This window comes from Helicoverpa armigera, chromosome 1, assembly GCF_030705265.1.
Source record: "Helicoverpa armigera isolate CAAS_96S chromosome 1, ASM3070526v1, whole genome shotgun sequence".
In the NCBI taxonomy this organism is placed as follows: Eukaryota; Metazoa; Arthropoda; class Insecta; order Lepidoptera; family Noctuidae; genus Helicoverpa; species Helicoverpa armigera.
Window position 1 is genome coordinate 14,076,773 of NC_087120.1, and position 17,260 is coordinate 14,094,032.

Here is a 17,260-nt window from a genome sequence, read left to right on the forward strand (position 1 = left end):
TGAGAACCTGCTGCTTGGGAAATCGGTTAAAAATATGGCACAAAATTTACTTTATCTAGACATCTAATTTTATAGTAGTAATATTTATATAAATATTCCCATTAGAAAGAAAAAGGTCTGGCTGGCGTAACGTCACGCCAGCAGGAAATGTTTTTGTGAAATAATTACAAAACTATAAGCGCAACAAATTTATAAATGTGCGCAACAATTACAGAAGCCGCAAAACTAATTATCTATATAAGATTCAAATGACCATTGTCGACAACATCTAGCCAGGGTAACGGACACAATCGTATGTCACTTAAGTAAAATTAGGAGAATCTAAACATGTATGCTCAATCGGTTGAGGGCAAGTGCCTTAAAATGAGTTGTAACCCGAACACACGAACATACATTGCAAGTTGCAAATAAAAGCTTGTACCTAGCTTGTAAAATAGCCACAGGACATACTCGTAAGCCGTGAAGTGTCACGCCCTGTCAAATTTATGAAAAAGTATGATCCTGGCGAGGAAAAAGTCCCAAAAAAAATGCGGTGGTTTTGGTCGACTTGCTACCTTGTTTTGACGATTGCCGAAGAGCGGTAGAGGTATTGAGTTAATTTAGCATCTGCATAAAAAACTGAAATTATCTGCTGCCGTGGACTTCCCCCGCCGCTTGTCGAGTTCTCGTCCTTACTCTCCCGAGTGGTACCCACCACAGCGGTTCCCATATCTCAGGGTATACCTCAGGGTTCCGCGGAACCCTCCATTCGCGGACGTTCCATGAATGAGGTTCCTACCGGGATTGAAGGAAAAACATTTCAGGCGGCTGGACAATTTCTGTTTTTTACTTAATAAAAGTAATTATACAGTCGTTTAAGTTCCATCAAATAAAATAGGCAAAACTAAATCAAATCCACAATGTTTCACTAGCAGTAGTGGACCACTAATAGAAGCATCTTAGTTTTCTGCAGTAGTTTCTCAATCTGTGAACAGCCGGGGCTCAATTCTGCAAATTATACCTACTTAAGCGACATATGATTGAAATACAACTGATATTTCATATGGGGCATACCTACCGCAAATATTTAAGTTGAATAGTGATTGCAATGGGCTCTCATTTTAATCTTTGTAGGTGTTTTTGTCCAATCAAATTTACCAAGAGTTTTAATGTAGTGAATATACTATTATTTTATTTGCCTCTAGCCGCGGTTGCAACCGCGTCCCGTGGGAAATTCTGCTCGTACCGGGAAAAATATAGCGTATGTTACAGCGTATGTCGCAGATAATAGCTTTCTAATGGTGAAAGAATTTTGAATATCGGTCCAGTCGTTTTGGAGTTAATGCATTACAAAGAAACAAACAAAGTTTTCCTCTTAATAATATAAATACCTATAGACAAACGTCAAATAAGACTGGAATACCGCTCAAGTCTAATAGATAGACCATTGGCTGTCCAGGGTCCAATGATATGTCACTGGACATTAGTAACAGAATGCCCCCGGCACAAAGCTCGGAGAGGGTCGTAAATGTATGCTATGGGAACTCATTGCAGTGACGACTTCGACTTCTTAATAAACGTTAGGTAGTAAATATACACATTATACAAATCCTCTTTAATTCTTGACGTTAAAACCCCGTCGAATAAGGTAACTTTAAAAAATATATGATCACAATTCGTTCCATTTCAAACAACTCAGGTAGGTATGCAAATCAATCAAGCTATGCGTTACCACACAGCGGATTATTTGGATGGAAATAACAAAATGCGTTGTTTTCTGGAAGAGGCACAGGAAGCTTGGAACTTTTGCCTAAAAATATTTTCAAGGTACCGCTTTTAGGTATTTTTGTAGTATTATATCTCCTTATGTTTTCGGTAGTCACTTGAGACGTATTCTTCACTTCCAATTCTATTTCGTTTTTTTCTTCGTTTGGCTCCGTGTCGACAGTCGACACTGTCTTGGCTAGCGAAAAAAATTAGTAGTCTGAATATACAAAGTCAACAATAATTTGGTCACGATTTTTGTATCTGTACCTATCCAATTATTTCAGGGTTGAGAGAAGTATATCGGGTGTGTCGTACCTAATCACATTAAATCATATCCAATAGCTAATTGTAAAAAAATAACCTAATCTATTCAGTGGTTAAGCCACAGGAGTAATTTTTTGTTTTTATAATTTACAACAACATCATGTGTAATGCAAAGATAAAGTTAGAAATATCGAATGTTTTGACCAGTTGACAGCTATCAGTTTTCAAGGGAGAATTTCCGTTGTTTGTAATGACTGACTGTGAATTCTAATTCTAGCTCATTTTTATTAGGGATCCGTACCCAAAGGGTAAAACGGGACCCTATTGTTTTCGCTCATCTGTCTGTCCGTCCGTCCGTCTTTCACCAGGCTGTATCTTATGAACCGTGGTAGTTAGAGAGTTGAAATTTTCACAGATGATGTATTTCTGTTGCCGCTACAACAATAAATACAATAAAATACATATTTCGTGGGGCTCCCATACAACAAAACACGATTTTTTTGGCTCGATATCGATAACGGCAACAGGTAGATGCGGTTTTATAAAATGGTACGGAACCCTTCGTGCGCGAGCCCGACTCGCAATTAGCCGGTTTTTCTATTTACTTAGTTTGAAAAAATATTATTTATTTATTTTGACGTATTTTATTTTTTTCTTTGTGCTAATCGACATTATACATATTAAAATATACGACACACTATGTATAAGTGTAGTGGGAAAGCGAATTTATTACATTTATAGGTGATAAAAAAAATATGAAATACCTGTAGAAACTGTCAATGGACTCGTGCTCTGGACAGACTTATCAGCCTCTGTTATTGATGAGCTAGTATTATTATCTGTCCTTAGGAGCGATTCTTTGGCAGCCGGTGCGTTAGCCTGAGCGGTGTGCGACAGGTTTACCTGAAGCCCCGTGACGGAAGCGATCGGTGCCGTTGCTGTCAAAGGAAGCGTCTTGATGATATGGTAGAACATACTTCTAGCAAGTAGTTTCCACTTCTAAATTAGCCGAAACCATATTTTGTCGCAACCCATCATAATCTTTTATTTAGTTTATGGTTTGCTAGTTGCTGGAATGACGTAAAGACTACCTACACTTTTAAATAAAACACTACTGCTTTTCTTTTGTTTTTTTCATTGGTCTTTTAACTACTACAGGTAACTAGAATGTATGTATCATTTGGTTTTAATGTTGGGCTTTGTGGAATTGTATAGGTAAAGAAAATGCGGCACTTTCGCGTAGGTATTCTGCACCTGTGTCACTTGTTTCGCCCATAGCAATATGAATCGTTTTACAGCCCTGTGTGGGCGGAATAGTGCCTTAGGAATTATAAAATTGAATACCAGAACATGATAATATCTCAAATTATAATTTTGTACTATTTATCAAAATGTTGTGACAATATGTCATGGATGCTTTGACCTTTCATAGTTCTTAGACTCCATTTACTAATAGCATTCCACTAATAGCACCCCTGCTTCTGCGAGCCTCTTATATCTAGAGGTAATGATGTAATAAACAGAGTATAATTGATTTATCTGGAATCGATTATTGCCTTCGGTCGCTGCTTACCTGTTGCATTGCCAGGATCACCAGTTGAGTCAATATTTGCCACTCTTCGAAAATTTCCTAAAAATAGATATCACAATAATTCGTAGGGACTATTTTGGAAAACTTTAGGTACTCAGTTCATCGGTCCCCGTCAGGGAACCCGAACATTGTGATAGACTTACCAGGTCTTTGTTGAGGAGAATCTGGAAATAGCAGTTCAGAAGCAATTTAATGAAATCTGTAAGTATCTATTACATAGTCGTTACGGGTAGTCAGAAGCCAGTATGTCTGATACCAGTCTAACCAGGGGGTATTGGGTTGCCCGGGTAACTGGGTTGAGGAGGTCAGATAGGGCAGTCGCTTCTTGTAAAGCACTGATACTCAGCTGAATCCGATTAGACTGAAAGCCGACCCCAACATAGTTAGGAGAAAATAATCAGAGATTGCAGTTCCTACTGAAAGTTCAGTGCGCTAACATGACTTAGGACTTGTTTTTATAATAAACTGGGAAAATATGTGTTAGCGAAAGATAAAATAGATTCCATACCATAATCGTTTGATTATGGTAATTAACTTTGTTACTAGAAAGTGTACGAAGCCGTCTATCCATTGGCCAATTAACCAATTAGGTAAGTATATACCTATATGAGTATACAGAGTATATACCTACCGGGTACCTTTCCATGGTTCGAAACAAAAGTGTGCCAACTTACCAAAATAATAATAATCCGGCATCATGCGTCGACGGAATTCTAGAACATTTTTGAATAGCTTAGCATACATAGATTTTAATCAAAGATATCTAAACATTATATTGGGTATTTAAATTGTTTAATATAGATATGAATTAGACAAACTAAGCTTACTGTATGGGAATCTATAGTTTTCATCGGGAAAATTGCCTTGGCGAGCGAGTGCCGGAGCCATAGGGAAGCGAGGCATCTGCAGGGGTGGCCAACTCGAGAACATCATCATCGGCGCCCCCGGCGGAGTCACGCTGCTGGGGGGCGTTGAATTTGCAGCCGTCGTCGTTGGTGGAATTACACTCTCTGTGAGATCAAAATATACCCAAACTGCTTTACTTTCCTTTGTTACCTTGCCTAATTATTGCTACCTTTCTTAATTGATACAGGCATTTAGTGGTACGGTCGGACAAAGTCTGTTGTAATGGTTATAATACTATTAGGAAAACTCAGTTTTACATTGTGGTTCAAATTCAATCCTAATCTCTAAAACTGGAAGATATCTGAAATCGCAAATGAGTATGATAGTAGATAGGCACTTACCGGTAACGTTAGTGTCATTTGTTGGCACAGTTGAATTTGTCTCGTCCACGGCACAAGTACTATTCACCTCTTCAGTGGAAGTCCCATTAAGAAGATCGTTCATAGAGTTTGTCCGCAAAACGTGTACGAAGTCTTGTACAAAAAAATATTAAAGTTGAAAATTAAGAAGTAAAAATAGGTGAAGAATGGCTCATTTAAGTATGTAGACGCAGCCTGATATTTTGGAGATGACACAAAAATCCGCGGCTAGGGATAGATTTTTGTAAGATTTAGGTATTTAGTCTTGGAGCACGCCGGGTTGTCGCCGCGTAGGTACGTAGGTATGCGCAACTTCTCGATATGATAGTAAATTAGCTACCTGACTTAAGTAACTCCACCAAAAACAAGGCCTGTTTCAGGATAACTTCATCTTCCAAGTCATCATTGTCTGCGGCCACTTCAAACCTCGAACTTGCAATCGCTACAATCGCTACGAAAAGTAGCTTCGTAATCAAAAACATTACTTATGCGTTCATATCTAACTTGCCTCGAAATAAATCTTGTAAATCTATTTCAACATTATATGCAAAATGTATGCAATAAAATATTGCGTTATGTACCAAGTTAGTACATTTCAATATTACAAGTGAACGTAAGTACTTACCAACATAAAATTCGTTTAAAAATAAATTATCACACAGTACATAAAAACATTTTATTTTCTTTTTTATTTTGCAAACGTTGTTTACCTATACTTATTTATTATTTGCTAATACTCAGTTTTTAATATTTACATAAAAATAGAGGCTGACTTATTTGTAAAATACAGAATTAATCAAATTAAATAAAAAAATATATACACACTTAAACGAATTTAAAAAAATAAATTTAACTTAATCCTAACTAATATTAGACCTAAATGTATAATAGTAATTCTGACTACCTGTCTGCCAGACTTTCATGCGAAAACCGCTTAACCGACTTGAATGAAATAAGTAGTACGTTATCGTGTAAGCAGGCCTGAATCGGGCCCCAGAATGTCCGCTAAGTCTAAAATGCCTCATTTACATTCAGCTGTAGTGAGCAGGGAAGTGGGCAGGACGAGTATGTAAACGTATACTTCTCATGCCACTGCTTAATGCCACTCGCGCTGCCCAGCGCTCCCAAAAGAGCGGATTTTAGTGCGGACTTCAAAAGACCGGCAGCGCGAGCGGTAGGGCGTGTTTACATTCTGCTCAAGCTCAATAAAATATTATTTTAAGCAAAGAAAGACAAACACAATCAAAAAGACAAAACAATTAATTAAAAAGTTCAATCACGATGAATAGATATCATCCACCATCTTCTGTCTTTTCTTTTTTTTCATTTGATTTATTTTTAACTGACGCACATAATTACGTATCGCTAAAAGACACAGAGCGGAAAAATTTCAACGTCTGCCATTGCCGGAACTTAAAAGCGAAGTGAGAAGAAGGGCAATATGTAAACACACATATCCCTCGATTCTGCCACAGCAGTAGGTATTTAGGGAATTATTGCCCGCAGCGCGAGGAGCAGCGATAAGGGCTGAATGAAAATGAGGCAAAGACTGCTATTGCGATTCAATTTTGACATTATTAACTTAGAAGAATCGGGCCCTAGAGGAAGAATATCTTTTTTTCTTTTTAATGAAAAGAACATTTTTTACCGCTTTGTTGGGTTGATTGATGTATGTACATACATATTGTTACCAAACAGCTCTCTGGTGCTAATGGTCATCGAGATTTTCCTCGGACGGACGGACGGACACACAGATATGGCGAAACTACAATACACGATTAAGTTTGTACTGCAAGGGTATTACAAAAATGCATGCAAAGTTGAAAGGCGATCTTGAATGGATGAACTGCTTATACATAGGGTCAACTTCCTATAGACCTACTACTAATAAAATTGTTCATTTTGCCAAAAATTACTGACTTCGTTAAATGGTGACTGAAGCTCTGCTACCTCTGATGCGTTTTCGTCGTCTGCGTACTGTAGAGAAAGACAAAAAGTTCTTATTTCAAACAGGCAGGCATCTGAATATTAAAGCCTTAAAACCGACACAAATGTTAGACACAAATGTGAATGTGTATTGATGACTAAATAAATAGAAGGCAATTTAACGACAGGTATTTTCATATGGATATAGTTCCTTAAAGATTCTGCGGGTATAGGAATAGACCAAGAAGGATCAGTGTTATTATTGTTTATTGCTCGTTTTAATAGGTGAATGGAAGTCTGAATCTTTTTTTAACACACAGTTGTTAGATTAAAAGGGTTTCTGTAACAGCCGTCGAGGAAAGCTATTTTAAATTGACCACTTCTTTTCTTGTAAAAAGAAGTCCACATTTCCTTTTAAGAATAAGTGTATCACCACAGACAACTTAATAGTTACCTACTTCGTAAGAAGTAACACTTACTTTGATCATATGTCGCGATGCGAGTCCATTCTTACGAAAAGATACTAGAGTGACCGGCCTCGGTCGTCTTTCGAAGGGCTCAAAGTAATCCTGATAAATGAAAATACAACTTTCATGAGATTGAAGTAACTCGTTTGTTATATAAAAGATATTTATAGGTAATTGTACATAGGTGCAATATCTAATCAGTTTAGTGCCAACAGTTATGTACACGCACTTTCTTCTAATGCATTTGTATAGGTAAGTATGCGGGTCGAGCAAAGTTTATTTGAAATAACTTACCTTACTAAACGAAGGATCAAATCCTAATGACAGCGTTTTGGCAAGCTTCGTTAAAGAATGCGGAGCTCTTAGTAGAATTTTATATCTCGTATTACTATTATCTACCCAGTCTTGTGGTGGCTGCGAAAAAGTATAATATACACTATACATTTGATCCAATTTCACAAGTTCTTTTGTGTGTAAAATTATTTATAGTGTAGTGTGTTTTAACTAGATTAAAATAACTTACCTTATTGATATGCGTTGGCCGATTATCCCAAAGAGATGGTTCGTTCAATGTATTCGACGGATCTGGGGATGTGGAAGCTTCGTTTATCGGGATTCTGAACGTGGTTTTTGATTGAACATCGTTTAGTGGTTCTTTCGTGGCTAAAGAAAAAAAATCCACAATGGAAGACGATATTAATAACATACATACGGGACTATAATACATAATATATATAACTGACGATTTTCTATCTTGCATGCATCCCTCAGAGCGTAAGATGGCTGGATACTACAAAGTTTTACTATGAGGCTCAGGGAGACTTGCAGAAAAACTATTTGTTTAAAAACTATAGCTTTGCCTATTGATGCTCTTTCCAACTTCAACCGTGGTTTTTCTTACGGCCTACCTATGTGTTCAACGATAACTTTATGTCCCGCTTTCACTGGATAACAATAAAGTATCAATAGGTACTTATCTGATGATTATTCTGATGGTTCTTTTGGTTATCTGATTGTCAGATATAAGGTTCCAGATATTTAAATCAAAAGTTAGTTTTTCTGTCAGAAAAGTTTCTGATAAGCTTAAGCCAAGACTTTATCAGAGGTTTTCCAATATAAAACCTCTCTATCTTTTTATTGTGTATATTGCAATAGTTGCAATTATTTAAATACTGGGTAGTTATTTAAATATGCACCAGCTTTCTGTTACTTTGTTTCAGAAACCCTGTCAAAGCCCAACCTAATTATCCGAAGCACAGAGAAATTCCCACCATTCAAAAATATTTACATCTCAAACCTAATATGAAAAGAAAAACTAAATCTCGCCGGATGCTGATACTTGCGTGCGAATTTTATTTGCGAGAAAGGTCGTATTTCAATAAAACGTGATTGTTTTGGTATTTATAAGAGATGATTTGTTTTACGGTGATGTTTGTTTTGAAAATTTGGATAACTGTAGGTTAAGATGCGATGGATCGTGTGAAATCTATTACAGTTATAAAGAATATTACAAGCGAGGTGATATCACACAGCAGTTTAAGGAAGAAAAAATAAACTTTCACGCCAACCCCGCGAAATAATTGGGATAAGGCTGAGAAACCAAAATGACTGTCAGCCGCCGAATGTCAGCATTCTGTGCATATTACGTAGGTATAACGTATCGTCGGTTAAATGCGAACGAAAAGTGAGTAGGTATGTTTGGAAATAGGTACAATGTACTGCGTAAAGTTCACTCACATTCGGCGGCAGATAGTCAGTTTGATTTGAACACACCCTAAAGCGCAGGCCACACAGCCAGCTAGCGGGCGGGCTGGGCGAAGCGAACAAAGGAAACTATAGAAACTACGCGAAATATTAGTGAGCTAAACTATGGGGTTCACACCGAAAACTACGAACAGACGAACACTACACTGCTGCGTCAACTAGTCTACTCGAAACGGGGAGGACGGGCGAACGAACCGGGCGCGCCAACAAGGTGAACGCGTAGCTTCGCTGGAATTAGCTTCGCTTAGCTCGTTAGGTTAGTCGATAGCTCGCGGTGTGAACCGAAGTATGTAAAGAGAAGAAACGATGTTCGCCCGCCTAGCCCGCCCGCCCGCTAGCTGGCGGTGTGGCCGGCGCTTTAGGCATAAATGACTGACTATTCAGAAAAACAATGATCTACTGAAACTTGATTGTTTTTATAATTTGATAAATAGGACTTAAATAATCATCAAAATAAAAAAAAAATAAAAAACAAAACTTACATTCACATGTTATAAACCGAGCAACTAGAGGAAGAACAGCCATCGAAATAAAAATATACATTCTGATATGAAAATACAAAAAAATAATTAATTACAACCGTCTAAACCGCGTTGAGTTATTGATGGAACTGTCAGTTTCACTAGCGTTCTCCCATAACTGGCTGAAATTCCGTGTGAAAATGTGTTTACATCTTCATGTAAACATTAGTCTTACGCGGTAATGCTGCCAATCGACCAAATTCTGCGAACTTCACAGAAGGTCGTGTCAAAGAAACATACAAACCTTTGGATCATAACCTAAACTGATACCATACACGTAGTAGGTTAATCATAGCGTAATGCATAAAGTGATTATTGATAATGGGAAAACTAAAACAATCAATTTAATATAGTGTTTATTTATTCAAGCGTAGCTCATGTAGAATGTCTTATTCGACTTCCCGCAGGTCATCTGTCATGTTGTAGAAGGGGGTGTGACAGGGTGCGCGCGCGCAAGGACGCCGCTGCTCCTCGCGCTCGCCCGGAGCGCAGCGGCCCGCAACACAGACTCGATACCGCGTGATCGTGCCGCCGCCGCAAGTCACCGAACAATCACCCCACTTACTCCAGCGACTCCAGATTTTTCGATTCTTCAACGATTGATCATCTTCGCAGGACGCTAAAAAAGACGCACTCAACTTGGATAAATAGGTCAAGCATTGCAAAGGGGAGAATAAAGCCGTTCGAATACACAGCGTATGTAAATTCATGAATGGGCGTAACAATAGGGCTGCACTGGGGTTCGATTTCGATACTATTCTGTAGGGGGGTGGGTCAGTCCTGCCTTCCCCTCTCGTCCCGAAACTGTCAGTACCTACACAAATCCTCCATTTGCAACGTAGAGTCCGTGATTGGTTGACCTGAATCATCGAATCATTGCGCTTGTTTCAGCTCAGTCAATGATGACGATGGGTTTCTATCTCACAGATATTCCAAAAGCTTCTATCTAATAAGTAGGTAGGTATAAGTAATTTCTATTTTTCTGTGTTATTTTCTGAATGAGAACTTTCATAGCTGTCTAATACATTGACAAGGTTCAAAATATGTGCTGCCTATAGGTAAATGGGAGTTAGCCTGCTGCACTGTAGCATTAATATGAACTAAAAAGACGGGAAGAAAATAGTTTTTTATGGTAACGTGATGAAATGATCTTTCATTAAACGTCGTTTTTTAGTGTTTTTTTGTATACCTATATTAAAGAAAGTCGTGTTAATTACACATTTTATACCTAACTGAAGAACGGCTGAACCGTTTAAGCTGAAAATTTTAATTTTTACATAGCTTAGTTCCGGGAAAAGGACATAGGATAGTTTTTGTCACCATCTCTGACTACGGGAAACAGTCATATCGGACGCGGGTGAAACCGCGGGCGGAAGCTAGTTAGTAATAAAAGAAAATTCGTCGCGTTGGGGCAAAGGAACTTCGGTTTTTGTGTCATTTTTAATTTAGTTTTAATTACAATCGAAGTACAACACAGAATATTTTTCACTGACAGCTATTATAGAGGTATAATCTGTGCTGGCAGTCTATTATGGTAGGTATGTGTATAGGTAGTTATCGGCACGGATATTGAGCTCTCGGCGGAAGAGTGGGGATCGCTTTGCGCACTGTACACGTAAGGCAATAAACCAATAAATCGCTTCTGCCCAGGTGAAAGTCAGGGCTCAAAAACCCTGCCGATGATTATAATAGTTCATCAATCAATCTAAAATCAATCCAAAGATATCAATATTAAGGTTAAACGTCCACGTCAGTCAGGCTTTTAGTAGGACATATAGTTGGACCAATTTCTTCTAGGACTTTCTGACTAAGTTTCAGATTCTTTGTCTGATAGCTTAGGTCACATAAAATCCACTGGTCTGTGTTTCGTCGGCTACTGATCTAAGTGTCTTACGCTTTCACGTCTAAACCACTGAACTGATTTTAATGGAACAGAGATAGAGTTGACCTTGTGAAAGAATAGAGCATAGTTTTATCCCGGGCAATCCCGGCCTTTTAAGAATTCTCTTGGAAACGCGATATAACCGAACTCTACGCGGGCGAGGCAGCGTGCGGAAGCTAGTTAATAATATTACTAGATTGCGCCCGCGGCTTCGCCCCCAAATTTTATAAAAATCAGTTCTGTGGTTTAGACGTGAAAGCGTACACTGACCCGTTGTTTCCATTGATTTCGTAGATTGTAGGTACCTACGGGATATGTGCACAAACAAACAGACATAATTACCTGGTTCATATTCCGAATCATCTGGATCCAAATGCTTATTATCCTTCACAGATGGTATCATATTCGCTGAAGTTTGTTTGATTTCATGAGACCCCTTACTTTTAAGCTGCTCTTCTCTCACAAGATCTATCAATTCAATAGGACTCAACAGAAGTTTGTCTTCTTTTCGATTTCTATGAACAGCTTGTGCAAGATACGCGAGGATAATAAGAATTGCTGCGATTTTAATCATCTTTATTTACCTTTCAACATGTCAATGTTATTCTACGACGTAGCCGAAAGCCCATAGATTATAGAAAATCATCTTAGAGTTGTAAACAAAGAGGATATGATACGTAGTGTAGGACGTCTTCAGGCACGGTGGAGTGATGACTTGCGCAAGACGGCTGGCAGGAGCTGGATGCGAGAAGCCGAAAATTGATCTCAGTGGCGTGCACTTGGAGAGGCCTATGTCCAGCAGTGGACTGCGATAGGCTAATGATGTGATGATGGAAGACATATCTATAGGTACGTGATAGGAACCACAAACCATCGCTCGCACATTCTTCGTAAAGGTACTTTTTGAAAGCTAGCTGCCGATCGCACATGCCGCGGAAGTCGGCTGCAGCTACATATATCACATACAAACCAGTGGTGCATCTGCGGCCGCTAGCTTTGGCTATTATAGTAAGACTCTATTTTTAAATATATTATACTTATGTAAGGTATCCCTTACTCCTCTTAAACTTATGTATTTAGGGTCGAGTTCACCGACGTTTTCAACGTCCGTTTATCTTAAAACAACTGTGCTCTACGGAAATTCAAAGTACAATAACAGTTGCGTTAGAAAAAAATCGACATTGTAAGCTACATCGGGTTAGACTGTGAAGCCGACCCCAACATAGTTGGGAAAAAGCTCGAAACGTGATAAAAGAGAAAAGAAAAAAAAAAAGAAAAATTATTTATTGACACAAACCATACAACACATAAAAATAAAATAAAATAAAAATTTACAAAAAAGTAACAAATGGTTGCGCCAAATATGGTTGATCCAGTTCAGCATTATGCCAGACAGCTACCGTCTTACCACAAAAGTTTTTTAACGTCAGTTTAAGACTTGTCTAAAAAAATGACAAATTATGACGTTGACATATGGTTCATTTTGGAGCCACATTTTTTTTAGACAAGTGTAAAACAGTGTTTAAAGTTTTTGTAGTAAGGCCACTAGTGTCTGACGCTGGTTTTCAACTGGACCTATGAGGAGTTGCGGGTGTCGAACGGTATGAAATAATTTATGCTCTAGAGAAAATAAATAATAAAACTACTAAACTACTAAATAAAAAGAAAAAAAAGAAACCTAAATCATAATCAGAAGGATTAGTCACAAAAAGAAAATAAAAATAAAAAGTGGAGGTAGACATAAATAAATTATACCGTGACTAATCGCAATCCCGAGGAAGCATCGCTCAACGACGACTGTTTTCACACAGATGAAATTTTAATGTTATGGTGTTAAACACATTCAAAGAGCCCGTAACTAGTTGCAACATCTGTTTTCGTTTCTCAGCGTACCACCGATCATTGCCGACATATATTAGTGAAACACAAATAAGCAATTATAAATTGTGACTTGTGCAAACTCGTCAAATAAAATTTTTACATAGCTGTTAGTTGCCAGCAGTCCACATTGGGTGAGTATATTTACAGTTATATTTTCCTTCGTATACATGCATACAATATGTTTTATTTAATATTAATTTTACATTTTAGGTACCTACCCTACGTTCTTGAGAAAAAAAAATAATATCATTCAGGCGAAGGTACATAAGACGTTTGCAAGTGCAAAGTCCACTTCCCTGTACAAAAACGATCACCGCGCACCACGTACACGCCGTAGGGTGCTCCTATTGCCAGCAGGCCATACCCACAAGGGACGTATCGCTGCTATACGCATATAGCTGTCTTTTCAATTGCTGCTTTGTGCCAAACACCATATATTTTGTTTTGGCAGGATTAAGAGCCAAACAATTTTTTTTTGACCAGACGGCTATTCTGTGAAGGTTTTCATTAAGGTCAGTTATGGATGTTTTATAGTCATCTGGTTCAAAAGACAAGTATAACTGAACATCATCATCATCATGGTGATGTACAGCATTGTTGGTGACAGTAGGTACAGCACCGTTAGCCTCTGCGACAAAATTTGTCGTAGGTATCTTATCACTCTGTAGTCGATGTATGTAGGTACCTACGTAAAGTGCGAGCGCAAGTGCCTAGATAGAGTAAGTGTAGGCTGATCAGATTTTGATGAAACTTGACATTAACGTACATATTAATCCTATAATCTGCCTCGTTGGTCTAGTGGTCGCATGCGCGGCTGCTGTGCTCGAGGTTTCGGGTTCGGCCGTGGCCGAAATCGCTTTGTGGGTTTTCTTAAACTTTCACAAAGCAGCCCGTAGTCTGGAAGTTGGTGATTGATTCACCCGTGTATTGGAGAGCTCGTAAATGTCAGTCCTGCGCCTGATCTCTTTCCGGTCGCGGGCGTCGATTGCCGTCCCATCGGGTTATGAGAGTGACGGAATAGGTAGAGAGTGCACCTGTATCTGCGCAAATGCTCGTCTACTATAATGTCCTGAGCAGCTGGCTGATCTCCTTAAATGAGAACAGTCGCCGTGGCCGAAATCGGCCTTGAATGCCATTATCATAAAATCCTATAATCAGAATAACATTAGGCTTTTTATTCGGCTGCGGGAAGAAGTTCTATCAGGAAGTGGATGAAAATTTGTACATATTAGCTTCCACCTGAGTGTAGACCAAGCGATTTTTTGATTTCGTTAATTAACGATTAACGAGTTAATACCCACCCTTGATTAGTATCTTCATGACACACTAAAATTCCATGTAAGTGGACAACTGAATCACTTGAAAAGTTAGTATAAATAATAACAACTATTTTATTTTTAATATTATTTATTTAAGATATTTCTTTGGTTACACCTTATAATTACATTTACTGAATAACTATTGAACATTTCAAACTTTGGAACTTAAACCTCTCTTTAAGTAACTCAAGCAGATGTAGGTAAACTACCTACTCTAAACTAATTGGTGACATTAGATAGGAATACAAAAAGTAAAAAACTAGGGTTTGTTACAATACAACTAGACATTTCTTGGTAATCAAAGGGCACATTCATTTATAATTTACTTCTAAACTGCACGCAAGGTATAGCAGGCGTATCAAATTCAGGAGACGGCTTACCTAGCCATCAGGTTGCGTGGATACATAATTTATAAAAGGGCGTGCTCTACCCTCAAACGTAATATGTAGACTTGCCTTCTACCTGTACCTAATATCAGCAATAAATTGTATAATTACAACTATACATGGACAATACAACACAACGTTACTCCACGCGACTAATTTCCATTTCAATATTTCTTACTAATCTCTAAGACTCACAAAGAACGCGCCACAAACGTCTAGAACTATTGCTAACTATTGATCTCATAGTATTTAAGCATTATTTCGCCTAAGTATTTGCTGGTGTCATATCGTAACGAATTTAAAATATAAAGTTATATATTCTTCATAAATCTTATCACAATCGGTTATGTGTCTGACGAATATCACTTATTTGTAAACCATGCGGCACAGGGCCTCTTGATATTGTTATATTATTGTCTAGGCGTCAACATATCAACGGAGTAAGCATTGCCATTCTACCAACATTTTGCTTAACGACTAATTGTAACGTGTTCCAAGAATATCGTGTGATCTGAGTGAGTGCTAACACACAGCTGACGATACGAAAAATATGTAAATAATTGCCCAACACTGAATACCAGACAGTTTGGCTTAAACGAACAGAACACTAACAATCAAAATTGTAGGTATCTTTTAATTTATTTATTTGCATTTCCCATAATTTATGTTTTGAACTTAAATACGCATTAGGCCCAGATTTTAGTTTTGTTAAATTAAAATGAGCGTAATTGCTATCAAACGCCAAGAGTAGGTACTAGAGCCAAACATACAATATTCATAGCAAATGCGCGATTTCACTGGCAATGTTATATTTTATTACATTTATTTATATGCTTTGAAAGCACAAAGGATAAACTTTACTATCATCGTACTTATATACATAATATTTTGAATTATGAACTACCATTTAACCGTAATATACTTAATTATTTACATTGGGCCTGTTCCCATTTTGTATATTCAGACTTTTGAGTAACGTCTTGCATCTAGGGATAATTATAGTCTAATCCCAGATTTGGTTTGATATATTCTTTAAAAATCGAGAAAGGTGTTAGTAAGCATAAATACGACATTTACAATAATTAACAATTTTATTTATATGAATATTATCTAAATCCATAAAAAAGTGGCTAAAGATTGATTTGACTAGTTCCATTGTAGTGATTGTGATAAATGTGGTGCATATTACTGAAAAGAGATGCTTTGAAAATTAATTCTAATTTCGGTAGCTTTTGACCTCCGTACATTCAAGGTGCGTCTACACGGTGCATGTGGCTGGAGCAAGTGATAAGTGACAAGAGCACGCGGGTGGGTATTTTGCTTTGGTACATGCGCGAGTCGCTAGACGCGCACGTTTTTAAAATGTACGTAACCTGCGCATGTGCCTCAACATGCGCAAGCTACTTGCATCGTGTACAGATGAACCCTTAATATCACGCAATGCCCGCGGCCCCGCTATTGGTGTGTGCACATGCACCTATACAAACATTATGTCAGTCTATATTCTATGAAAACTAATGAGATATACACCATATGGATCATTGAGACTAGGTCTGACTAGAACATCTAAAATAATTCTTAAATAGAAAGTTTACGGTAATCGTGCCTACAGTAACTAATTAATTACAAACAAATATGCTATCAGGTCACAATGGTTACTAAAAAGGTAGAAGTTGGCTTAATATATTTATAAATTTACTATAATACATCCTTTTTTAATTTCATATAAAGAAGGTCACAAGCATTGATTTATTTACTCCAGTACATTTATATGTCATGCATTTTCTTATTCTTACTACTGTATACTTAATTATATTCTTACTAGCTATTTCTCGCGGATTAATACGCGTCACAAAATAACTGGACCCGGTAAAGGAGTCTCCAAGGCGTCATTGCTACCATAGGATTTCAATTAGAGGCTATGAAAGCGTTACAAACAAGCAAACTGACCTTCGCATTCATAACATTGGGTTAGGATACACGATAGTTTTTTTTTAATGTGAGATACTTAAGACATTACAAAGTACGCTTACGATTCAAGCGATATTTATAACGATATAACGCCTTGTACAGCAAACATACTTAGTAATTACAATATTTATGAAAACCCTAAAAAGTGCATCTTACTGCTACAACAAATGAGATAGTGTTTTTTAAATATATTATGTAGTTTGTTAAGGCCTCCTAATGGATAATAAATTCAAGATCAGTCACGAATTTTATGGCATGTATGGCGAGGCAAAATGTA

The 17,260-nt window shown here is 37.6% G+C and overlaps 3 protein-coding genes across 3 annotated transcripts; all 3 read right to left on the reverse strand.

Moving 5' to 3' along the window:
- Nucleotides 1-3,302: 3,302 nt before the first annotated feature.
- LOC110379395 (uncharacterized) lies at nt 3,303-5,476 on the reverse strand. The gene is made up of 7 exons (XM_064036936.1): nt 5,207-5,476; nt 4,849-4,980; nt 4,429-4,611; nt 4,276-4,314; nt 3,745-3,765; nt 3,584-3,640; nt 3,303-3,310 (listed from the first exon to the last, which is right to left on the reverse strand). The coding sequence occupies exons 1-7, from the start codon at nt 5,346-5,348 to the stop codon at nt 3,303-3,305; spliced, it is 582 nt and encodes a 193-aa protein (XP_063893006.1). The 5' UTR covers nt 5,349-5,476.
- An 884-nt stretch (nt 5,477-6,360) lies between these two features.
- On the reverse strand, nt 6,361-9,660 carry LOC110379398 (uncharacterized). Its single transcript, XM_021339067.3, has 5 exons — nt 9,506-9,660; nt 7,783-7,922; nt 7,554-7,673; nt 7,272-7,361; nt 6,361-6,843 (listed from the first exon to the last, which is right to left on the reverse strand). Exons 1-5 carry the CDS (start codon nt 9,564-9,566, stop codon nt 6,751-6,753), a joined length of 504 nt encoding a protein of 167 aa, XP_021194742.3. The 5' UTR covers nt 9,567-9,660; the 3' UTR covers nt 6,361-6,750.
- Nucleotides 9,661-9,818: 158 nt separating this feature from the next.
- On the reverse strand, nt 9,819-12,040 carry LOC110379396 (zinc metalloproteinase nas-37). The gene is made up of 2 exons (XM_021339063.3): nt 11,769-12,040; nt 9,819-10,163 (listed from the first exon to the last, which is right to left on the reverse strand). Exons 1-2 carry the CDS (start codon nt 11,998-12,000, stop codon nt 9,934-9,936), a joined length of 462 nt encoding a protein of 153 aa, XP_021194738.2. The 5' UTR covers nt 12,001-12,040; the 3' UTR covers nt 9,819-9,933.
- Nucleotides 12,041-17,260: the final 5,220 nt, after the last annotated feature.